General features: G+C 43.2%; 4 protein-coding genes across 11 annotated transcripts; 2 read left to right on the top strand and 2 right to left on the bottom strand.

The window, feature by feature from the left end:
- Window positions 1–94: 94 nt before the first annotated feature.
- LOC128766064 (Golgi reassembly-stacking protein 2-like) lies at window positions 95–4,750 on the top strand. Its single transcript, XM_053877414.1, has 9 exons — window positions 95–393; window positions 702–782; window positions 1,714–1,917; window positions 1,978–2,064; window positions 2,132–2,262; window positions 2,864–2,960; window positions 3,031–3,145; window positions 3,204–3,407; window positions 3,935–4,750. The coding sequence occupies exons 1-9, from the start codon at window positions 331–333 to the stop codon at window positions 4,138–4,140; spliced, it is 1,188 nt and encodes a 395-aa protein (XP_053733389.1). The 5' UTR covers window positions 95–330; the 3' UTR covers window positions 4,141–4,750.
- tlk1a (tousled-like kinase 1a) lies at window positions 4,312–14,880 on the bottom strand. Its single transcript, XM_053877413.1, is given in 24 exon segments — window positions 4,312–5,316; window positions 6,472–6,579; window positions 6,665–6,776; window positions 6,841–6,976; window positions 7,086–7,255; window positions 7,329–7,418; window positions 8,289–8,380; window positions 8,457–8,538; window positions 8,728–8,825; window positions 9,085–9,151; window positions 9,286–9,474; window positions 9,543–9,679; window positions 9,755–9,865; window positions 9,946–10,038; window positions 10,110–10,196; window positions 10,269–10,364; window positions 10,460–10,503; window positions 10,583–10,658; window positions 11,470–11,508; window positions 12,095–12,166; window positions 12,241–12,362; window positions 14,548–14,596; window positions 14,598–14,624; window positions 14,626–14,880. Coding segments are annotated over 24 exon segments (2,310 nt in total). The 5' UTR covers window positions 14,668–14,880; the 3' UTR covers window positions 4,312–5,145.
- An 874-nt stretch (window positions 14,881–15,754) lies between these two features.
- mettl8 (methyltransferase 8, methylcytidine) lies at window positions 15,755–19,277 on the bottom strand. Of its 8 annotated transcripts, none has more exons than XM_053877475.1 (10): window positions 19,071–19,277; window positions 18,252–18,378; window positions 18,042–18,133; window positions 17,662–17,888; window positions 17,503–17,552; window positions 16,803–16,863; window positions 16,384–16,523; window positions 16,203–16,330; window positions 16,074–16,139; window positions 15,755–15,954 (listed from the first exon to the last, which is right to left on the bottom strand). In XM_053877475.1, the coding sequence occupies exons 1-10, from the start codon at window positions 19,108–19,110 to the stop codon at window positions 15,806–15,808; spliced, it is 1,080 nt and encodes a 359-aa protein (XP_053733450.1). In that variant the 5' UTR covers window positions 19,111–19,277; the 3' UTR covers window positions 15,755–15,805. The 8 variants fall into 8 exon arrangements, with proteins under 8 accessions (XP_053733450.1, XP_053733445.1, XP_053733447.1 ...); XM_053877470.1 differs by having other exon boundaries at window positions 17,662–17,960; window positions 19,071–19,251; XM_053877472.1 differs by having other exon boundaries at window positions 16,203–16,309; window positions 17,662–17,960; window positions 19,071–19,244.
- On the top strand, window positions 18,794–24,941 carry dcaf17 (ddb1 and cul4 associated factor 17). The gene is made up of 14 exons (XM_053877468.1): window positions 18,794–19,288; window positions 19,386–19,489; window positions 19,774–19,864; window positions 19,961–20,097; window positions 20,162–20,240; window positions 20,668–20,757; window positions 20,832–20,936; window positions 21,005–21,107; window positions 21,217–21,359; window positions 21,722–21,831; window positions 21,905–21,983; window positions 22,059–22,142; window positions 22,618–22,773; window positions 22,860–24,941. Exons 1-14 carry the CDS (start codon window positions 19,160–19,162, stop codon window positions 22,959–22,961), a joined length of 1,512 nt encoding a protein of 503 aa, XP_053733443.1. The 5' UTR covers window positions 18,794–19,159; the 3' UTR covers window positions 22,962–24,941.
- The last annotated feature ends 58 nt before the right edge of the window (window positions 24,942–24,999 follow it).

The following is a 24,999-nucleotide window of genomic DNA, read 5'->3' as shown; positions in this document are numbered from 1 at the left end:
GGTCGTTTCCCAGCAGCTTTTCCTCATTGTTTTTTTTTTTTATATTCAGAAATATCTATCATACGAATTAATGATTTCCCTTTTCCTACATTTATATAAAGTCGAATTATTTCTTTTGACAACCGGAAACGCTCTGCCTTGGTGCCTGAAACGCTTCCGCTGCTGTCGAGGAATTTACCGTGTTTACGGGAGCAGAGCGCACTTAGAAACATCCGCGCCGTGATTACAGCGGAAGTGCTTGGAACCAGGAAACACCGGGAGTCGGGGCATGAGCTGCAGTCATCCGAGGCGCTCTGACTTTTGATTCATTGCTCTTTTATTTAGACGGACATGGGGCTTTCTCCGAGCGTGGCGATTCCCGGCGGAGGGTCGGAAGGATACCACGTCCTGAGGGTGAGTGTTGCCACCTGCTCTGCGCTGACTTGACACCTCCGGACGCTGGGTTGACGTCTCTGGACACGTGACCAAAGACGTCGCTGCAAGTGTGAAGTCAGAAGTTTGCGTTGCTGTTATTGTGGACTAATGTCTTGTAATAATGCAGATACGAGAACATAGATACAGTATATAAGTGTAGTTGCCTGAATAACCGGTGGAGCTGGTGCGTGAGTCCAGACGCGAAGGGGCGTGTCGCCGCGGCAGGAATGCTTTTTCGTGATCACGTGTTCGGAGGCACTGACTGGTTTTCCATCACCTGGCTGCAGGTCCAGGACCAGTCGCCGGGTCACTGTGCGGGACTGGAGCCCTTCTTTGATTTCATCATTTCCACCGCCGACACCAGACTGGTAGGAGAATTTCAACCCCCCTTTTTTTTTTGCTCAGAAGTCACTTCTTCACGTCAGACTCGCTCCTTTGATTCGCGTCACAAACCTCGGAGGCTTCTTCAGTGAAACACGAGCCTCAGTTGTTTGCTCGACTGTGTAACTTCATACCACTTACCAGCATGGAGTGCGAATCAGGATTAGAATCAGAATTGAATTTATTGCTATGGTCAGTGGGGAGCCCACCAACTAGGAAAGTGTTTTGGAATAAAATAAAATAAAATGCATTGAGAATCTTCAAATGACTTCTACATTAACCTTTACTGCACCAGGATTTTTTTTTTTTTAATGTCTGAATATTTTGGTATTCATTCTTCATTTAAATATGTTAAGTCGTATTTAGATTTCTTCATGCTTTAAAAAAATCAGGTATTTATTACATACTTAGAATTTGTTTTAATAAAAAAAAAAGCTATATTTAAGAAATGCATTTTTCTTCTATTTTTAAATAATCTTTTGATTTTTATTATATTAGTTTTTAATATTTTTGTTAGCTTTACCAAAAATATATATCCAAATAAGCATTTTTTCACAGAATAATTAACGTTTTAATCTCCACTGTCCCTGTTACATATGTTTACTGTATTTAACAAACAAAGGCTATGGCATTGCTAGCTCTCAAGGGATTAGATTTTGCCGACGTTCTGGAGTTTCATCTGTATTTATTAATAAAATAGCTTTCTAAAATCAATGGCTTTAATGTGTGTATTTCTAATCAAAACAAAATAGTCTCATGACTACTTGGTTTGAGCTCTTCTTCATGCTTCAAGTGTTGCAGGAGCACTGCGTCGCTACTGCCCCCTGCTGTCCGCTTCAGCTCATGCGACCAGTGCAGGGCATTAGTGTTGGGTTAAAGAAGTCCCTGTGTCTCTGTGACTGTGGATGTGCTCTGCAGAACAAGGACAACGACACCCTGAAGGAGATCCTGAAGCTGAACGTGGAGAAGCCGGTGAAGATGCTGGTGTACAGCAGCAAGACTCTGTCGGTGAGGGAGGTGACGGTCACGCCCAGCACCATGTGGGGGGGTAAGGGCCTCCTGGGGCTCAGCATTCGCTTCAGCAGCTTCGAAGGAGCCAATGAAAACGTCTGGCACGTTTTGGTGAGCGCTGACTCAGCAAGCCACGACACGGGGCCCTGTTCCTGATGCTGTGCTCCCCAGGACGTGGAACCCGAGTCTCCCGCCGCCGCCGCCGGGCTCCGAGCTCACAGCGACTACATCATCGGAGCGGACACGCTCATGAGCGAGGTGCCGCGCCCTGGTGGTAACATCTGTCGTGTCGCTGGCTCACCAGGCTGCGTGTGTGTGTGAGCAGGACGAGGACCTTTTCTCGCTCATCGAAATGTACGAAGGGAAAGAGCTGAAGCTCTACGTCTACAGCACGGAGAGCGACAACTGCAGGGAGGTGCTCATCACTCCCAACTGCGACTGGGGCGGTGAAGGCAGGTGAGCTCCGACACTGCGGCCACATGCGGCCCCTGACCTTCTTTTTGAGGTCCCCATATCTGCACATGGTTCTGCATGAAAAACGCTCCTGCATCTAGAAAACCCACCGAAGGAAGGGTTTTGCTCTGTGTGTTTCCTTCTTACCAAACTTCCTGTTTACACTCAGGGCAGCCATATTGGATTGTTTAGCTTGTTAGTCAAGATTCTCCAGCATTTTCTGGAGGCGTTCCTGCTGAAATTCCCAGGTCAAGGGTCAGGAACGCAGCATTATATTTGCTTTATTGCCCCCCAAACGTCGGCACAATTTCTCTGATGGTGTTTACACTTGAGGAAGCCATCTTGGATCCGGGGGTCCGAGGGGGGTCATGGTCATGTTACTGACGGCAAACTAAATATTTCATTGAGTAATGGACAATAGAAAGCGCCATGATCATGTTCCCAAACTCACAGTCCTTCAGAGAAGGGCGAGAGCGAGTTCCCGCATGGGACCGCCCAGAAGCAGAGAAGAGAAGGGCAGTCTGTAGTCCTGACTTCACCACACCACACCACACCCTGGTGTCTGTCAGACTCAATGAATGACTCCTCTCTGGTTTGACCTCAGTTTAGGCTGTGGGATCGGCTACGGTTACCTGCACAGGATACCCACCTCGTGTTCACACAGAACTCCAGCGCTGCACCATCAAGATGGCCTCGCTGAGGTAAGATACAGCCAGGACTGAAGGAAGAGGCTTGAATCCACTCCATCAACGAAGCTGCTCTCGTGACCAGGTCAGTCTCTCGGCTGTGGTGCCCACTCAGCCCATCTCTGTGGCGCCTGCTGGTTCAGAACCGGTGCCGTCGGACAGCTGGGACCTCACTGCTGTCCTCACCAGCGTTCAGACAGGTACATCTCCTTTGAAATGTAAACAACACAGAGTGAGTGAATAAAGATGGTCTTTCAGGAGCTCCGACTGTGGCGCTTCACTCTGCGAGTGCACTCCATCCTGCCTCTGCTGCTCCACCTCCTGGTGAGGAGCTCAGTCCCACAGGGGTCCAGTGGCTCCACTCAGGGTCCGTCAACCTAAGCACAGGTCTGCCTGCCTTGACTTTACCAAACCTGCCAGGTGTCGGACATGTGTTGCCTCCTGGAGACATTTTAACACAAGGTGAGCGGACGGACGAGTATGGAGTACGGAGTATATATATATATATATACATATATATATATATATACACAGAAATGGCAGTGTTCTTTGACAAAAATAAAATCAAAAGTCATTTATTTCTTATGTCCCTGTACTCATAATTTACTGAAACTTGCTGGAATTATTGTGCTATTAAATATTAAAATGCAATTCAGATTATTTATGAAACCTATCATCTGATTTTTTTAAAATCAAGTTCCATCTCAAATTATTCAACTTTTTTTTCTTCTTAAAATAAATCTAGAAATTGTTTTTAAATATAGTTATTTTGGAACTAAAATATGGTCCTAGTTTCTGAATAACACCTTTCTTTCATTGAGGGTTTTTTTTTTTTCACTACTTGTGCTGGCAGTGATGTTTAGATAAATTGTAACAGATGGAGATGCTTCTCCTGCTGCTCTACTACTCTGAGGCGGAAACTTATTCTTTTCTTTCAGTTCAATCCATCACTCCTGACCAGGTTTTCACCCTGCCTTGTTGTTCCACAGGCCTTCCACCTGTTCTACCTCTGAACCTGCCAGGTGGTTTCCCTCCTGTGTCTCTACCTGCAGCGGATCCCATGCTCCCCTTCGCCGCCCCTCCACCTGAGCCACAAGACACCTTCTCCTCAGCCACTGTACCACTGAACACTTCCTCGCCGTGGTCCTCGCTGATGCCCGAGTCAGTCAACATCATCGTGTCTTCAGAGTCTTAGAGGGACGGATGTGTCTGTCAGACACACGATCATGGTGCAGGCAGAAAACCTCTCCTGGATCTCAGTAATTCTATGTTTACATGACTACGATGCCAAGTCTGTTACCTTGAATACTTTTCACTGCAATACCGCACAGAGCCACACGGCGTCAGTCGAGGAGTCAAACAGCAGCTGGAGGAACTGGAATGCACAGGCCAATTTATTGAACATTATTATTCACTGGGAGCAAATCCAGACATTTATTCTTCACTCTCACTGTACAGTTTGTACTCTGGAACCAACAGCCCTTGAAAAATAAGAGCCATAAAGCAGCAAAATAAAGTATTGGTTCTATGAGGGGAGGATCTAACGCATTTGTACACATCACTGCTGTAAAAAAAAAAAAAAAAATCTGAGTTCACCTGTACAGTATATACGTTCCAATTTCTCTTTATTAATATCCCTGCATAGGATTATTATACATTTCCATTTTCTACATTTGGTTATGTTGTGCATTAGACGTTAAGTATGCTGCCCCCACCTACTGGTTTGCTACACATTACATTCTCATGGCTAACAAACTCAAATTAAAGCCTAACACTTGTAGAAAAGAAACGTTTGCCAATCTTTCAAACTTCTAAATCATAACCGCCACTCACAGTTACTTCTAGCAGCTCAACCGTTTGCACGCAGGCAGGATCGAGTTATTTCATCTCAACAGAGGGGACTCTGTGTCACAGGGGCCTTGGTTTTGCCCCCAAACTCAGTGTTCAGTCACATTGTCTTCAAGGTACGTCGTCAGTTTCAGTGCTTTTGTCAGACCTTGGAGGGTTTAGAACCCACGTCTTGGTGGAAAGGAGTAAACTCATCCCTTCGCTGTCTCTCAACGATTCAAGTTTAAGTAAACGTGAAGCGAGTCGGCCGTGCATGCGAGACCTTCCGACCGCCGGCCCTTTCCCCGCTGGTGAGCCTCAGCCCCGGCGGGAGCCTCTTGGTCAGTTCCTTGCTGCCGCAGTCCGAGCTTCGTCAATATGAGATGATGCTGGAGGAGGCTGGTCCAGATCCAGCTGCATTGAGCTGCAGATTCCCGGAGGAGCTGGACCGTCGCATGTGGGGGAGCAGGTAGGGGTCGCTGCCCATCTGGTGGACGTCGATCCGGTCCTCCTTCCTGTACGCCAGGCATCGTCTGATGAAGGCCTGGCCAAGCACGCAAAGCATGTCAGTCAATACAGAGCTCATGTCTACAAAGCAAAAAGCTCTACTAAGCAGCAGGCAAACATCAAAGCTCATCACAGAAGCACCTGAACTCATCACTGCATTTTTCCCACCTCATGATTCACAACAACTCATTAACATTGTACATCATGTTTCTCCCTTCTGATGCCACATAAAGGACGTCTGTGCCATAAACCACATGTTCACACCCCCGCTGTAGTTACAGTGTTCCAATGACTGAACTACCAACCGCACGCCTGCAAGCAGAAGACGAGCGAGCAGCGAGAGCAACGGAGATGAAAGGAGGTGATCACCTTTCATTAGAAAACCTGACATTGCCTTCACCCATCTTACATCTTACCACAGGGGTACAAAAAAAACACAATTCCACATGTGAGCAGACGCCACCTCTTCACTTATGGTCTTTCAACTAGTCCATTATTAACAGCTGACAGGTTGCGAGCCCTCTCATCAGCCCCATGTGCACTACAACAGTTCAAGTTCAGCGTGAGGGGGTAGGCAGATGGGCTCAAGCCCTGGACCTTCTCAAAAACATCCAGATGTCCAAACGCGAGTGTGAAATCTACTTTTAACAGGGGAAAACACCTTCTGAAGACGCAGTACCGGAGTCCTACAGAGAGGCAACATGGAGTCTCAGAACCTCCAGTGAGGGAGGTGCAAACAGAACACAATAACAGAGAGAACCAGAAGACGGGGGAATTAAAGCTGATTTTTCCCCCCCAACATGATTCAGGGTTCAATCTCATCAACGATCTTGACAACAGGGGCTTCGCGATCATAACAGTTGTGATGCGAGTCGAGGAATTCACCAGCAGAACTGCACACTAACTTGCACAGGTGTCGAGGCACATGCGAACTTCGCACAAGCATAACTTACAATTCGAAGCCTAACACATCCTATTCCAGAGTTAATATTTGACCAGAAACATGATCAATAAAACTGTATTATTTGACACGGCTCCATTATCAAAAAGGGCAGCAAAAAGATGAACCTCCCACAGACAAACAAGTTTGTCTTCTTAAAATGGCTAGTTTCGATGGCTTCCATCCTCGTCTTCACCGTGCTGCTCATGCACACAATGGCTGCCAAATTTCAGTCTAAATCTAAAAACCTACCTTAGCTTCGTTGCTGGAGACTGGTTTGACAGGGAACTGGACGTCTGTGGCTTTGAGGATGGTGTTCTCCTGCAGGATGTCCTGCTGCGACTGGTTGTGGCCAAAAGGCTGAGAATGAGAACAGTAAATAAACCTGAAGATTCTCATAACAGAACTTTCCATCCACATATTAAAGAGGCAGAGCCTTCAGTACCTTCTTCCCGTACAGGCACTGGAAGAAGATGACCCCCACCGACCACACGTCCACCTTGTTGGAGATCTTGGGCGGCTCTTTGCCAACCACGAAACACTCAGGAGGCAAATACCTGCGATTCAAACACTGGTTTAACAGCAGGAAAAGTAGAGGAGTGTTTGAGACAAGCGTCTCACCAGTAGGTCCCTGCGCCCTGCGACGTTAGATCCATCCCATCCACGCCGTAGTTGTCGTCATCCATGATTTTGGACAAGCCGAAGTCCGTGATTTTGATCTCACCGCAGGCTGTGCCATCCACCAGCAGGATATTGCCTGAGAGCAATTCAACCATCAGAGTCAGGATGAACAGAGGAACAATTTGTGGAGTGGATGAACGACTCCTGGCTGATCATTCACAGTTTCCTGCATCAAGAGCCCTCACCTGGCTTCAGGTCGTAGTGGATGATGGGAGGTTTGATCTCGTTCAGGTATCTGAGTGCGTTCACAATCTGCATGATGATGGACCGGGCCTCCTTCTCCGACATGAGCTTGTGTTGCTTCAAGTAGAAATCCAAGTCGTTGCCCTCGCAGTACTCCATGACGGTGCAAAACCTTCAAACCACAGGAAGAAAATGAGGACGGAGAAGTCATGAGGAAAGCGACGGCGATCACAACAGGAACTCACGTGTCGGTGTCCAGTGAGAAGTAGTCGTAGAGTTTAACTATTCTGGGATGGTCCAGCTCCTTGTGTATTCTGTACTCTCGACACGCGTGCCTGCGGGAGGAGAAACTGGTTTAGATTCGAGGAGCTTGCAAATCAGACTGGAAATCATGAGCCAGAGAAGGACGGTTGGTGGGAGGGACTGAAGCCAGAGGAGGAGGGAAAAAAAAAAGGTATTTCTTTGGGGCAGGAACTTTTAACCCATTCGAGACATAAAAGTTAAGTGCAGTAAAGAACACATCATATATAATTAAAACTGTGTTACATGTGATGACATCACATGTTATAGAATGTGATGTCATCACATGTTATAGAATGTGATGTCATAACCGAACCTCCACCAACACAATCATCCAATGAAGTATTCTTAAAAAAAATCCTTGGTTCCAAATGGCAACTGTGAATAGCTCTAAGTTTTTCAGGCAGACAAACCCACAGTGGCGACGTGTGACGCTCTCCCAGATGAACTATTCTCTGATGATGGACCACTCCACTTTTTGAAGTCAAACTTCCTGGATCCAGACTCCCAAAATCAACTCATTTGTTCTTTGTCCCATTTCACATATTTCTGAATATTTCACCCAAATCGCCTAGGACTACCTTTTTTTTTATTTTAAATACAGACTAACAACTCCGTACCAACAAAAACAAACATCCATATTGACCTCAACTTCAATCAGCCCTTCCTGGGATCAAACATTAAACTATCTGAAATATTAAACTGGACGGCTTTAGAACAATCCCCATCTCTATTACAACCAGTCCCCAACAGACAATCCTATACGCTCTCGATCCTCAGCTCATTCCACACTAGTACAACAGAAGTAACATGCTCACCATCCACTTGATGCTGCCTGATCGAAATAAAAAATATGTCCCAGGACCACAAATGTCATCAGGTTCATAGTCAAAGGTCAGACATACTTGTGGTAGTTCTCCTTCTTCTCCTCCCTCCAGTTTTTGTTGAGCTGGTGGATCTTTACAGCAGCATATCTTTGCTCGATCAAGTCAAACGCCTGAAACATCAAACATCACATGGTTGGAGATTGGACTTTAAAAGTTCGCTCTCGGGTGACGCCCCTACGCACGTACCTTGTAAACTTCACTGAAGCCCCCTCGGCCCAGGAGGTGCAGGAGCAGGTATCTCTCGTTCAGCGTGGGATGATCTTTAAATCTGTGCATGAAAACAAGCACAGGGAAGTTGTCGATGGCACAATCAGAGTTCACAGCGACACGATAGAGACAGAGTGAAGCCAGTATTGGGCTGAGCGTGATTGGTGTAGGCAGCAGGGACTGGCCTTGTGTGCACATCGTACTCCAGTGTCATTGCAGCAACTGTCACAAGGAATAGATTCAGACTCACTGTGAGCTGTCTTCATTATTTATTCTCTTCAGCTCCCGAATGTGAAGGTTGCGCACTCTCTCTAGACGCTCCAGCTCTGCCTGGATCTCAGCTTCTTCCTATAAATGATTCACACACACACAAACACACAAACGCTCAAAAGGGGCTTCAGAGTTTTGGCTACAAGGAGAAGAGCTCATCAAAAGCCACTTGTTCAGAGCCGACATGCTCCGAGTGAAATATTAATGCAACAATCCACTTGTATGACTCGGTAAATGTCAAGTATATGTTCGATTATACACATTATGAAGGCGACATCTGATGGATGCAGTGACTGATTTCTGATCATCACATTGTGAATGCCAGGATTTTACAAACCTTCTTGAGGTGTCCAAGACGCAGTTTGAAGATCTCCTCCTGCTCATGGTATTCTGCTAGTGTCAGTCTACACGGGTGCAAACAAACAAAAGGGAAAGAATGACTCTTGTGCTCGGGCTGCCAACAACAATGTAGACTTGGTGGTGGAGAGTCTCAGGATGCTTGGGATGATTTGGTGGTATGCGTGAGGTCTGCACGTACAGCTGAGGTAGGCTGGGTTTTAGAAAAGGGTCGCTCTCCGCTCCGTTCACAGCCTTGGTTTTGCGTTGCTTTGGCTCCGAGTTTGGCGTCGGTGTCTGGGAGTTGCTGGAGGATGGAGGTTTCCTCTTGGCTAAGAGCTTCCGCTGCCTCTCGATGTCTTCTCGCTGCTGGTTTATCCACTCTTGTTGTCTGGCAGACAGAATACAGGGTTCACGACTGACCTACACAGTCTCTTCTCTGAAAATAATCCTCCTCACTTGACAAGGTTTTGGAAGGCGTAGCCGTCTGTCCACTGCTCGGTATACGAGGCTCCGTGTCTCACAGTGGTGAAGTGGCCCAAACGCAGTCGGTCCTGCATGCTCTTCTCCCGACACGCCTGCTTCTCTTGTGTGCTCTGCAAAGTGGGACACATGGTTGGAAGAAAAACTAACACATTTCCACAAAATCCCAAGCGACAGCAACCACTCACCTTTTCTATCAGCAACTTCTTGCTCATTGTGATGCATTTATTCAAGCGTTCTTTGTACTTTTCAAGTAATTTTTGTTGTTCATCTATTTGTCTCCTGAGATCGCAGTTTGCCTGAAAGATCAAATTGCGCTGTAATTTGGCCAGTAGCGGCTGCAGTGTCCTTCATGAAGCGAGGTTGGATCAGAACTCACCCTCAACAAGTCGTCTATCCTTCCCTCCTTCTTCTCAAGGTCGAGATTCTTAGTGCTTTCAAGGGCAGCTAATTTTAACACTGTAAGGTCAGTCTGTTGGAAACAGGCAAGATGAGAAACGTTACAGAACTAAACCACAAGATTCTAAGATGTGTTTGCGTTACCTGAACAAATTTGACAGCCAGTTGCTTTGGATAGGACATGGAGTCACCAAAAGAAAGACTAGTAGGGGACGCACTATTTTGTCGACCCTGTAAAAGACGTGACACTTTAGTGATGTAGACCCGATAATGCAAGACCACTTGACTGGTGGCACAACTTACTGCAGGGCCCTGAGTGGAGTGGGAATGCGAGTTCTGAGGTGACCGAATCATAGGCGGGAGACCTCGGACCGGACTGGACCCGTTTCCTCCTTGGAACTAAAACAGGAAAGACCAGACAATATGAAGTTGTACCGAACCACCGAGGGCACCTTGTACTTCCACATCAATGTCGGCCAATAATGGGAACTTACATCGAAATAATCACTTATTTTGGGTCCTCTAACAATCGTTTTCCCTAGTGGAGATAAAAACAGATAAGAAAGTTGAGAGAAAATGATCAACCATCTTTAAACAGGTTCATTAAAGACACTTGCCTTGGCTGCACTCAGACTGAATATCCGGTTTCCGTTTTCTGCCCCTGGTAGTTTCCGACTGCTTCTTCTCTGGAGTCTTCGGGAGAAAATAAAATGTCAAAGTAAAACAGACCAACCATTGATAAAATAACTGCTCCAATACATGACAATACGATAAAGGAAAAGATTATACATCACAGTTACGTAGCAACCTGAAGTCATTGCAATTTCTCCTACGTGTTTTTCTATCTATGTGGCAGGTTTTATCGTCTCAGGATGCGTTTATTCTCAACTAAGCAGCAGTAAATATGAGAAGAAAGGACTGTTCTACAATGAAGCTCAGTAGGCCCTTCGGCTTACAGTAATCCTGCGCCATATCACTCTTCAGATTCCTCTCCCCAATATATAGAAAATTATTTCATGGACCGTACATTATAACATAGAATTCCAGTGCCCTCAGGCACTGTATTTGTAAGGCTGGGCAGCTTGAACTTGTTTGTCCAGATCATTTCGCATGCAGTGCACAACCGGCTGATGGATGAGATGCGGCAATCAGAGCACACTGTTCAGTATCCAGGGTGCTGATTGGCTCAGACAGGAAGGATCATTAAGTTGCCCAGCTCAGTATTCATCATCGCAACTTGTACAGTTCCACTCCTTGCGTGATCACTGTGCCTAGTGTTGTTCTGCAGTGTTTGCTTGTGCAATTGTCTGTCCACCTACTGGCACCGAGCTCATGCGTCAATAAGTTGCTTGATAGCGACTGTTTAACTCCTCAATATGTTCCAGGAGGTGAGAGTGAACTGAATGGTTTGTAAATCATAACATGCTTTAAGCACATGACTTGTAACTCCAAACTGGTGTCCTTTAAACATTCAAGTCACGATCAACACATAGTCACAACTCACCGAGTATGCTGGAGAACTTCCTCTTTTCACATCAGAGCCCTGAAGAAAGCAAAATACACGGTTAAAGATTAAAATGGTATTTTGTAACTCTGATAATGGCCCACAGCAATGTGTCTCCTATAGACAAAGCTGCTTCTATCTTTGTGGACTTGAGATTGAATGTGTTACTATTCATAGAAGGCCTATTGTTGAGTGTTAGTGAACCAGAGGGAGAAGAGACAGTGAGGATGAGGTATACAGCCATTGAGTAGGCCAGAGAAGACTGTACAGTTGACCCATTTCACATACGAGTAAAATAAATCGAGGAGGAAAAACAAAAGCTACAGTGGGTCAACGCAATGACATGATATTTAGATCAGATAGCCTTGAACAGAGTGGACTTAGAAATTCACTTCAATATGAAGGCAAATACGATTTGAGAACACATTAAAAGTAATCAACAAAAGATGAGGATACAGACAGTGCTCACTGCTGTACAAATCAACTGACACTGGAACTAATAACCATCTGTAGAAACTCAAGTCTGATACATTTGCCTCATTAAATCTGGCATAAATCACTCATTTATAATTCAAGTTGAATTGTGTTTTAAAGACACAAAGTGAAATCATATCCAAGGCCGTACCTCAGACTCCTTATCACTTGAGGAACCGAGACTTCCAAAACTGTGATTTGAACATTCATTATTTCCCAAACCCTGTGTAGGAAACAATGCATTTAGTAAAGGACTAAAGCATGAGTATTACATCTGGCAACAAGAGAATCACTGACTTTGATTCCACCGCTTGCACTCCCAGTGCTGCCCCCAGTGCTACCACTGACCCCTCCCATGAAGCGAGCCTCCAGCAGCTCCTGTCTCCTGGGGTCCAGGCTGTGCAGCTCCTCCATGGTGCCTGCAAAGAACCGCAGCAGTCTTAATTATAATCAACGTCATTAAAGCCAGGAAATCAACGAACGTCGTACAAGCACAAACAATTCAGGTAACAACTACATGTCCTCATCTGCACACATTGAGGAATCTCTCTGCCACCATCGTGAATGAGAGAACAATATTTAAGCTGAGAGATGCGGATGAATAATGAATCCCCTTTGGACAGTTACATGAGCTCCCTGGGCATCGGTGTTGCTACAGACTCCACAGCAGCTCCCTCGCTAAACCGGTGCTTTAATGAGACAACCATTTTAAATCGACAAAGAGAGGCAGCTTTGGCACCTTCTCTGTCCGTGCCGTTGGAATGGAGGTGTTCAATTCAGGCCAGAGGGAATATTTAGAATGAGACAGGCAGGCATACAGTAAATGACAGGAGCTCATATAAAAATACAAAATAAATAAATAAATCAAATCACACGGAACTATGGAGGCATATATAGTATTCTGTCTATTAAGGGTTCCGAATGACAATGTTTCAGCTCCTGATATCCTGATGAGTGAAACTAAATTTTAAATTTCACCAGGGTAATCGCCGGCTACATGATCGCCTTACAAGAAACGTTTATGTTTTGTATGCATTTGTTTACATCTCTTGTCAGATAGATTTTTCATACGTACATTCAAATCTTTTATGGAAATTTGGTGACACAGAATCAAGATATGAAAACAAATAATTAACCTGGGAGTTCCAGCGACAGGGGATTCTGACGATCGTTCCACGCACTTATCCAAGTCCGAGTATGCCTCTGAATTCTTACCATTTATATCCCACAATAAAAATTCTTAAGTTGCAGGTTAGTTGATTGGTCTCAGCCGAGTTTTACACTACTATGTGTCATGACCAAGGAGGGTAAAATCCTGAGTATCTGTGGTGCCGAGGACAGAGTTCAGAATAAAATGTCTTATACATTTACATACAATCCATAAATTATTAACTGCCGCAATAGTGAAGACAAAGAGTGACAAGCATGTTGTATTCCTTTTAATTACATGTTTACTATGTAACCGACAAGAAAAAAAATACAAACAATGAGTTTGTCGCTTGATTCTGGATCAGAAACTATTTTAGCACAACCTTGCATCTCTCTGAATTCATGTCCAACGCTGGTTTGTATAAACATTTATCTCCTCACTGATAATACTGGCTTGTTTAAGCCGATAAGCAGAACCACACGGCATTTCAAGAATTTGTTTTACTGACAGAAAGGTCTTGTTTGCCTTTATGGATTCACCCCATCCATGCCCCTGCAGGAACAAGAGGTTGAACCCTTACAATTCAAGCTGAGTATGTCATTTTAACTCCATGCCACTGTGCTCAGTGACCACCTGTTTATGGCAGACACTTGAGAATGTCTTCACCCCCCCTCCATGCCATTACTTACAGGTTTAACCGAACATTGTCTAAAAATGTAAATCCAGATCTAGGTCAGTGACAGAAAGATGTAAGGAAGGGTCAACTTAGTGAGGATATAAGGCACAATCTGGATCAGGAAACGATTGTTCATGGAAGCTACTGTCAAGAACATTGCAATCGAATGTTAACTTTCACGCAAGCATTGGTGTATCTGTTAGCAACAGCCTAGCTCTACACAGTTTTTGCTTCAAGTGTGTCACAGAAGGTCACTTAAGGCTAACATCCACTGCAGTAGCATCTAAAGAATGGGACAAATGACTACTTCAAATCCCTGTTGAGCTGAAAGAGCAGTCGATAAACAAACGTAACTACGAGCCTTGATGGAAACCTTCAAACGACAGGCCAACACAGCACGTTTAGGATGAAGCTACAGGCGATATATTTGCTTTACTTACTCCATTTTAAATCTACCGTTAACTTGAGCTAGCAGCTGCAGATACACAAACGGATGTGCCGATAACAACGGAAGCCTCCTCCAATTAACCAACTGTTTCACCGACATAGCTGCTCCGCATTGTTACGAGGTCAGGGAATTAAAATGGACACAAAAAGACGTCTTCATTGCTAGGAGCTAGCCAAAAATGCTCAATGGACTTTGGAGCTGACGCGTTGCTCGTTACTAGAAACCACGATCCTCGCTCGATCGTTTTCATCGGTTTCCACGGGATTCGTGCAAAATGACAAATGCGACACAAAAGTGCAGAATCGGATGTCTAAGTAGGTTGAACTGTACCTTCCTGGGCCTTCACCACCGCCGCGGTATCTTGCTGGGAACACAGTCCGTGTTGAGGACGTGGAGAGCTGGGACCAAAGATGGCGTCCCCTCCAAACTTCCACTACTTTGGACACTCATCAAGATACTTTTCTCGTGAAGGTGCTGCGGCGATACTCGCTGTTGTTTACACCCAGATATCACAACTAGACAACAGAGTAGCCGGTTATCGTTGAGCAGACACGACAAGGTTGGAAGATTCGAGTGAATTTGAGGGAACAAGGCAGCCTACATCTCAGCACCGTGTCCAGGCTCCAGGGCTGCTGCTGCTGCTGCTGCTGCTACCTCTCCGTCTTCAAGTGGCTGTGTCTGTGTGCAACGTCACGCATCGTGTGCAAAATTGTATCGCGAGGAAAAGAACACGTTCCGTGACATTTAATAAGCTGCATTCGATGATGGAAAATATACAGGCGAATGAATCTTACACTAATGTGGGGAAACAAAGAGACACAGAAATAAAGGTGATTAAAAAAAAACAAAACAAAAACAAAAGTTAAACTAATGCTGCATTTAAGTGTAAAATAGACCATATAAAACCAATAAACCAGACCCTCAACTTTTTTAAATTACTGATAGATATATTCTGAACAATTACATTAACTCATGCAGGATACTTGACACTTATTTATTGCCAAGTATTTTCCATCCATCCATTTTATTTCCGTCCAGAAACCTCCTTCATTCCTCCATAATAAACCTGGTGGGGATCCCAGCTCAGTCATCTTTCAAAAGGCATGACACGACGCTGACACCACCTCAAATGACTTTAGTGGTGGAGCAGCATTTCTGCCTTGAGCCTCTCCCAGGTGACTCAGCTCCGGACAGAAGTTTTAAAGCCGAGCGTACGACCCAAAGCTTGTGACCACAAGTGAGAGAAGGAATGTCGATCTACAAGGGAATCAAGATTTTTGCCTTCTGAATCAGGTCTTTCTTCACCACATCAGAATGAGTCCTCAGGAGTGAGGATACGTCACCGACCCACCTCATACTCCATCCTTTCCAATGGCAACATTTTCCTGAAGGAATTTCACTCAGGTATCACTCAATCTTTTCAGTATAAAAGAAGACAAGTCAAGAGTCCTCACAAGACTACTTCAGGCGAAATGAAATTTGCTGGGATCATGAAAAATATTCCACAAAATTATTTATTAAAACAATATAACAATGTACAAATTCTGCAGTCAATGAACAGTAATATGGGTATATAATTCTTCCTGTGTTAACTGGGTGCAGGAGACTTCCTGTATTTGCTCTGCATCCACACCCGGTGAATCGCAACCTTCTTTTTCCTGTTGACCTGGAGGCGTCTGTCTTCCACATTTTGAACTTCAGTTAATCCAGCGTTGGAGAATAAATTGTGGACTTCCTCTGCAAAAAGGTCAACAGTCACTGGTTTGATCCCGAACATCCCCTTCTGTCTTGAAAACAGTTTGATGTACTTTTAGAGTTGCAACAATGTTGCGTTTTTCAAATGAAAAACAAGATACCTTTCGTGAAAAAATACACACAAGTTCCATCTCCACGCGTGTAGAAGTTATCAGACAAGCACCGTCCTGTGTGTGGGGAAAACAGTTGACACAAGTAAAAGCTGAATTTGTCCACTCTATAATGCTCACCTGTTTTAAACCTCAGTTGCGTGAAGTCGTATCTGCCATAGTCACGAAACAGAAACATCCCTCCATGTTTAAGGTGTTTGGACAATCGGTTGACCACTCCCTGCATTCTGATGGCAGAAAGTAGAGTCCTGTCCTGGTGAGGTTTATAAACAGGAGTTAGAGATAAAGCATTGTCACCAACCTCTCTGGATTAATGGAGGACAGCACGAACACCGCCAGAATAACATCCAGGCTGTGAGGAGGGAAGGGAAAGGCGGCCTCCTCGTCGCACAGGTCATGTACAAAAGCGTGACACACAGACTCGTCGTAGTCAGGATGGTCCTGGATGAAAAGAAAATGTGAAACCACTTAAAAGGCATTAAATGTTTTTAAAACATCAGCCTGAAATATATGCTGCAACAAGACTTCTGCTCTTTACACAGTATATTTTAAGTCAGTATATCTGGGCATTCTTTGTGTTTATCGCCGTAATATGTTGAATTATTCAAATATGTAGCACATCACATGGGGTTTTCCCTTAAGGTCAAAGAAAGATGCTGCAGACGTGTTCAGGATAGAATTTCAAACAATATCAAACAAGAATACATGGAGGGAGGTTACCTTAAGCAGCTGAATGGCACACGGGGAGAAGTCGCAGCAGTATAGAAATGCACTCTTTTCTCTGTAAATTTGAAGCACCACATTTATGTAAGCAGTCCAGAATCCTCCATAATAATAATAATAATAATAACAAAAGAAACATTTTATAGAACTTAAATAACAATGAAATTCTTCATAATGTTTTTTAATCACCTATTTTTTAAAATAAATATTTGATGTAGTCTATAATAATAATAATGTATATTTCATACTATTTTTATATCATATTTGAGACAAATGGTCTCATCTTGGCCTTGAATCAACCACATTAAAAATAACATTTGTTTCAATTAAATTTGTAATTTTAAATAAGATCATTTTCATTTACATGAGTGTTATATGCATATTCAGATTTCCCTTTTTAAAACAAAATAAGAAGGAAAACCAAACAACCAATGTTTTTTTTTAATTAATTGTACTTACATGAACACAGTTTTTAAGGTAAATATGGAAGTCATGTGGCAATGCAAAATGAGATAATTAAAACAGGGATTTCATGCAACAGGTTTGGGCAATTGTATTGATAGTAAACCTTAACAGCTCATACTGTGGATGGATGTATCTTTGTATTATCCAAACATTCAGATAGCCAATCTGGTACAGATGTGAAGGTTTGAAGAACTGAAGCTTGTGTGTAGCTTTTGCTACTATATGAATTTACCTTATGTTTTTAACAATGGGAATCACACTGTTGCCAACCCCACATCCGACCTGTAAAAGAGAGATTTGGATTATGTCAACTTTTTTATAAAAGTGAGAATCAGTTCATCACTACTGTTGGATCATAACATATATGAAAACACAGAGCAAATCTGAAGACCTCTAATATCCTGTAGGCTGCAGCCTCTCCTCGGAAAGCTTTGTCTGTCTTCAGTGGAGAGTCTCGATGAGTCTCTGTGTTTGTCCGACCTTCAAGCCTGGCTTCTGGCTTCCTCTCCAGCACACTGAGTGTCAGCCGCTCAGCATGCGGATCACGCCCCTCTACACCTTGGCTCTCTGCGTTCAGCGGTAGCAGCTCTGGGAACTCGGAAAACAGCCAGGTGCGGTCTTTGAAGAATTTATTCCGGTGAACTTCATAGAATGTGTCCCAGTAATGGCAGGCGTCCGATACAAATTTACCTGCACAAATGAAAAGGCAAAAGGACTGTGAATAAAAGCTGTTTAAAGATCATCAATATGCTATACGAAGCAATATCTTGCCTCGTTCTGGAAAGGGGATTTGAACCAAGGAGTTTTCTTTTGCCTTCTGACGAGCCTTTTCTTTGTCTTCTTCTGTCCACTGTACATGATCCCTGGGTAATAAAACCAACATATGAGCCAGTTATATCCAATAACATCTCAGGGTAATGATGGTTTCTATAAAGTGCTTGGTTGAATGTGAAAAACACTATAGAAATGCCTTGTACTAACCACATGTTATGTTTGAAGATGTCATCAGAGTTTGTCAGAATCCTTGAGCCAAGTGGAGCTGAGGGTCTCCCGTCTGTGGATTTCAATCTTCTGAAACATCTGTTGAAAACCTTTGCCAGTGTGGCTACTGACAAGGGGCGTAGCGTATGCATTTAGTCTGTCTGAGAAAAAAAACAAAATCATGGCTTATTTTCTCAGGCTATTTTTTCTTTTTCGTCAAACTAAAATAATGTGTATACACCTTCAGCTGAAAACTAAAAATGGGGATGAAACATTAATCTATAACTCAGAAGGGGTTAGTTAGTTAACAAAATGTCATACAATTTGAATACAAAAGTCAAATGTTTTCAAGTTAGCATTCCCCACGTCTGGGTAGTCAGCAATTCAGGACGACGATTTTTGTTGTTATACATCACAATAATTTCACCAATTCCCTCCAAATATATGCAAAAGAGCTAAAGAATATATTGTGTATTATTGTCAGTAGTAGTATAGTCCGAGCAGTTCCTCTTCCGAGTCACAAGATGGCGGTAGTGAAACGAGAATCGCGAAGAAGAGCAAGAAGTCACTTGAAACTACAACAAATTGCCTCAATGGGAGCTCCGTAAAACTGGCGATTACAAGGGGAACATTTCAGATATTTATTGAATCAAATTAATAGAGAATCAATCATCGCCTACTCTGATTTTTAACCGCTTTAAGTGCCGGGACAAATTAGATCATTCGCTTCTGCCAGTTAGCATCAGTTAGCTATTAGCTTCGGTTACTACTGTTCCATGCTTTCGCCTTTGTGAAGCGTTTTAACAAGCAAACACATACTTGTTTTTGTTCCTACTGCGGTGACCGCCGGTTGTTCCATGTGACCATGCCGCCACGCATCGAATTGTAGAACGAGAGACCACCGAGTGATGGCGCTACCGCGGGGACGTGGAGACAACACCGCGGTGACGCTCACCCGGAGAAGCAGAGGAGGTTTGAGAGACGCTGGGTCTGTGAGCAGACTCAACCTGAAGGTCCTGAGATCGATTCTCCTGCAGGTGAAACTTTTATTCCTTCATCACAAGTGGATCTCTGCTATTCTAACTCTGCAATAGTGACAGGCCTGCTTTCTCTTAAAATGGTTTTCTTTTGTAGAAGAACAGAATCTACACAAAAGTGTGGAGCAAGTCATCGGCATCCAGAATAATGTATGAAAACAGTAAGATCTACTTTGACAACTACCAAAGCTGCTACAACTGGTGAGGTTATTTTCACTTTATTTAATAAGACTTGGGGTATGAAGTAATTGCCCATCAGTTGTTATTAATAGGGTAAAGAGGTATCTTATAATTAACTTTCTTAATATTGTGTATTTGGATGTACAAAAAATGGTGAAATGCTGATTGAGAGAAGTGTTAACTCTCTAAAAGTGATGCATATATATATATATATATATATATATATATATATATATATATATATATATATATATATATATATATATAGTTACCTGTAACTATGTCTACAAATGTTTTTTTTGCAGTCTTCATTCCGAGCCTCATCTTCTTTATAAATTACCAAAGCGGACAAAAGTTGACAAATTTGAAGATGCTCTACTGTGCCAAAGTCCTCTTGTAAGTATCATTGCATAGATGACCTTCTAGAATGCCGTGTAATGGTGTATTTCAGTGATTCATTCTGCAAATATGTGCTGTGCTTCCATCGATAAGGGCTCGTCATTGTCCTCTGCTTCAGCTCAAACGCCGAGTCTCTTGGCCTTAAGCGCAAATAACTGGCTGTATCGTTTGTCTGCTGAAACTGGAGCAGAGCTGGAGAAAGTTTTTTTGTCTTCGAGGCACAAATTCAGGTAACATGATGCATTTGATATCAGTTCCAGTTGAATCATTTGACATGACTGTTGTCCTGCGCAGGTATCTTGGGTGGGATGCCGCTCAAGAAGTATTTTATGTGAAGTCTGTTCAAAGCAAAGAAACATCCATGGAACGACAGGTAACACTGAAGTGAATCATACGCTTTGAAACGACCACTGAAATGCTGAGTAAAACGTGATGTCTTCAACATATTGAAAGTTTATTGTGACCCATATCATTCTCCAAGTTTCACTCTTCACATAAATGATTCTGGATTTAAACGCCTGTGGGTGATTGTTTTGCATACTTCAGCAGTGTGAGACTTATATGCACCAAAATCTAACACTGTTAACTGGTGGAAGCTGCTACTGTTTCATCAAGAGGAGGTGAGGCTTAGCTCAGAGCCTCAGTTTATTGTGACTACAACAAAATACACTTTTATCTACTGTAACTGTGAGCTAAGGCAGAACACTATCTCCTTCGCTTTTTTCATTCACAGTTTTACATTTTCAGCGGAAATTACATTTCAAAATACCACACAGCAGATCATTTGTCTATCTTAACAGGCAGGTATTCTGCAGAGTACTCTGATGCACTTGGCCATCTTCCGTGTATTTCCCTTGCAAGTGGTGGGGGTTATGGAGATCAACAAAAAGGTACGACAAACCTATGACACTTATTTAATATGTTTTTTATTCAAAGGCGTTTGAAATACATCTCAATCATTTAGATTTTTGGGAACACTGTCACCGATGTAATCCTGTCTCAAGGCGTCCTTGCTGTGTCCTACAGTAAGTCAGTGAAGCTCTTCAGCTTTGAGCACATTGTAAAACAAGTAAGTGAAGTTTTACCCAGAACAACAAAGACTGTGTGGGAAACTGAAGATGCGTTGTCTCTTCTTAGTTTATGATAGAACGGTTGACACTTGGAAAACAAAGTTCTCTCCTGGGTGGTCGCATCGTTGGAGAGGCTCCTTTTGGTATTCCAGTCAATATTCAGATCACTGGTAAGATTGTACCATCACCATCACCTTTTGAAATAGCGACATCAAAGTGGAATGTTTTATTGAGCGTGTGATCGTTTAGTAATCTGATCTCACTATGTCTCTCCTTTAGAATGTCCTCCTGTGCTGTTTGAGGTCCAGTGTTCTAATAATGGAATACAGATTGGTGGCTTCCCGTGGCACTTCATCCACACGCCACTCAAGAAAGTCCACAAGGGGACCCATCACATCTGCTCCCTGCAGGACGGAACATTGGTAGCGTAAAGTCTCAGATTTTCTTCTTATTAAAGAGAAAATATTGAACTGATGAAATTCAAGGTAATAGTCCAAACTCTGCCACTTGAAGAGCACCTGTTGAAAAAGTCTGGTCAAGATGGCGGACAGATGATTTTTGCTTCTGTCTTATGGCAGTAAAGCCTTTAAATGTTAATCCATATTTCCCCCATCATAAGAATTCAAGAATCAAGATTTTAGAACAATCTAAAATGTGAAAGTTCTTCATTGATTTTTCGTTAAATTGTGTAGGATTCTTGTGCTCAGCCGAATTAAACGTGCACCTCGACACCTTCTTAGCGTGTGTGATATAAATGATCACTAAGACCGTTTTCTGTGGTCAGGCAGGAAATGGAGTTCAGAACATGAGCTGCCTCTCTCTGGAAAGTGATGAGATTTTCTTCCACCCAGACGTCTCAGGAAGGATTGTTCATTTTGGACCAACAGCTGTAAAGTTGGTACTCAAACGTTCAACACTTAATCCGTACCTGAGAGTGTGTGCTTATGTTTATTCATTATCTCATAAGCATTCTAAAACTCATCGAGGAGGTGAACAATGCAGCGGTTGTCAAAGACTTCTCCATGGAAACCAAGAGGAACAGCCATGTGAGTGGGCTTTGTCGGACCCCTGGATTGCGAGAGGTTAACTTTAATCTCAAACATGTCTGGCTTTTGCTGCAGCCTGCCTCTAAAGTGACAGTCACCTCATCAGGCCGTACAGTAAAAAGAAGACTGCAGCAGCTGGATGACGACCCAGACCAAGAGGTGAGTGACAGGACCATCCACACGCCACTCTTTTTCTCCAAAATCTTGCATTTTTAATGAGACCCCTGGCACATTTGCTGCAGTCACTGTCAGACTTGTCTTCCGTCAGATAAACCGACTCAGATTAATGAAGTAGACACGGTCAGTTAAGCATTACATAGACCCATTTACCGAAACAATCTTTTGGTTTTGTCCTTCTCTTGAATAATGGGAAAGCTAGCAACCCCATTAGAGTTTACTCTAGAGCAGCTGGTTCGGTTGAGGATAAACAAGAACTGCTCTGGTAAACATTTTCAGTAAACAACGCAGGTGCTCACCTGCTTTCTTCTCCCCTGCTTTGCTCTGATCAAATATGGACAATAACATTGGTAGTAAACCTAAAAGAGCATTAAACTGAAAAGGTGTGTCAGTTGGAGATCAAATCGTCAGTTGTCTTTAACCTTGGGTGTTTGCATAACCTAGTTTCTCGTGACAGACTTTTCGGATGGTGGAGTACGAAGATGAGTTGGACCTTTTGGCGGTCGTAGTCACTGACAGTGAAGAGGGAGAAGGGAAAGCTCGCATCCAACTACATGACAACCAATGCGGCAAGTTCCTGCGGACAATCGAACTGCTCGAACCTTGGGATGAGGTCAGAGCCTTCTCCTTTAAGAAAATGCTCGGCTTGTTGGTATATTATGGCAACAGGCGGCTGTCATTTTTAATGTTGTCTTACAGACTTATCTCCACGAGTTGTTTTTCGACAAGGACACGATAGTTCACGTTGAACAGAAGAGCAACAACTTCTGCTGCCATGTTTACAAACTCAAGCTGCAATGAAAGATCCGGATCAAGCTGCAGGGAAACCTCTCTTTGAAAAGTTCAACAGTCAGTGACTGTTTTCCTCATCACATTTTATAAGATAAAATAATTGTTTTTAAGACATCAAATTTGAATAAATATTTTTTATAGAACTTTTGTCTCAAATATTTCCGAAAGAAATTCAGGTTTTGGCAGGTAAATAAACTGATTAGGAAAAATATGAATAATTATGAGCTTGTATATAACGCTACTGTGTGCAGCATTAGCTGAACAGAAGTTTGGAGATCAGCGGCGACTAGACGGGACCATGGGAGCTTCAGTCTAACACACTCCCATCTGAGCTATTTCGGCAATTACTTCTGGAATTAAACTCACGTACACACAGTTGATAAAGTAAAGAAATTCCTGGATCCAGACGATGATCTGAATCGCTCCCAAAATTCTGTTATTTATGTCTGAAAATTTCAACCAAATCCATCCATCATTTTCATGTTATTTTAAACACAAACAAACAGACAAACCAAATCCGCCAAGAAATAACCTCCCTGGTAGAGGAAACAAGATTCAGTTTCCAATATGATCAGTAGTCGACATGCTCTAAAGACCACTGACTTGAGCCATTTCTGGGGTCCAGCAGAAAATCTCTAGGGTTAAATGGGTGCTCTGCTGAGCAGCCGAGTCTTCGGAGAGGGCAGGTACGTGTAGCGTCATGTCCGGGTGTGGCACCACAGCATCTTCTTCAGGGAAAGTCACAGTCTGTTGGAAACCTTCCGGTGCGTTTCATTGCCAGGCAGGGTTGTACGGACGAGACTCAAGAGCAGAAGGTCACATACCTTGAGCTGGTTTAGACATGTGGAGTGGCTGGAGGGCCGGCTGCAAGCCACTTGAAGTGGGAAGTAGTTGGACTCTCAGAGCACCAAGCTGCCAGAGAAAAAGCACCAAAGTTGCAGTGAATCGACAACAATTTAAAAAAAGAAAATGATTTTACACCAGTTATGGATTACTTAAACACATCTGGAGTTGTAATAAAAGAAGTAGGGATGGACAACCGTGTACTCAGGAGAATAAATGATCAGTTGTCAGTTACTTTAAACAAGACATGTTATTATTTTACACCTTTAAGAGTGAGATGTCCGTGTGAGATAGATGATGAAGATGCTTCCTTAACAGAGTAGCATCATCTTTAACAGACTAACATAAAGAATACTGACTTTTGTGTCTGTTTTTATGGTTCCTTACTTTGACCGGAGAGATAAGATAGATTCAGGAAAACAAACCCATAAACTGTTCAAGGCTAGAAGACAAAGATAACATCAGCAAAAATCCTCTGATTTCACATTCATGTGAAGTTGGTTCATTGAACATGGCAGATGGCTGCAAAACACAGGTTGTTTCAAAGTGAAGGTGTGCGTGTGATCCTCAGGGCCATGGTTGATGTGCCAGTCTGACTGAGGCGTCAAGACTAGAGAAGAATGCAGGAGATAACAAGAGGTGGAACTGCCGTGTCATGTATGAAAAGGAGTCACACGGGAAGTATTTGTCAAAGTACTTTGTGACAATTCCAAATCTACAAATCTACTTCCAGTCCCAGCATGACCCAGCAAAAAATGAAGAACACTTTCAAAGCAGCCGGTCCGACAAGGCATAGACTAGTAAGCCAACTAGATCAGCGACTTGCCCACGGCTTTTATGTTGCTGCCATTTTCACATCAGTGTCAAAGAGATTTCATTAAATAAAAGTGGGAACTTGCATAGAGATGGCTCTTACAACATTAATAAAATCTTCCATTTTTTTTAAAGTGGGAGATTTAAAAGTAGTTTTTTTTTCTTTAAAAAAATGAATGAATGGCTCCTCCACTGCATGAAAACAAACACAATGCACTGAAAACAAAAACACAAATGTTCAAACTTGCAGCCCTTTTGCTTTCTACCATCCAACAAACAGAGTCTGAGAACAAATTGCTTTTTAAAGGGTCTGACGACAAATGTGCACGCTCTCAATCAATTTGCATATGGAATTACACACATTGTGTTGACTTGATAGCGTTCAGTAAAC

The sequence above is a fragment of the Synchiropus splendidus genome, chromosome 10 (genome assembly GCF_027744825.2).
Source record: "Synchiropus splendidus isolate RoL2022-P1 chromosome 10, RoL_Sspl_1.0, whole genome shotgun sequence".
Taxonomy (NCBI): domain Eukaryota; kingdom Metazoa; phylum Chordata; class Actinopteri; order Syngnathiformes; family Callionymidae; genus Synchiropus; species Synchiropus splendidus.
This window is presented reverse-complemented; position numbering and strand designations above follow the sequence as displayed.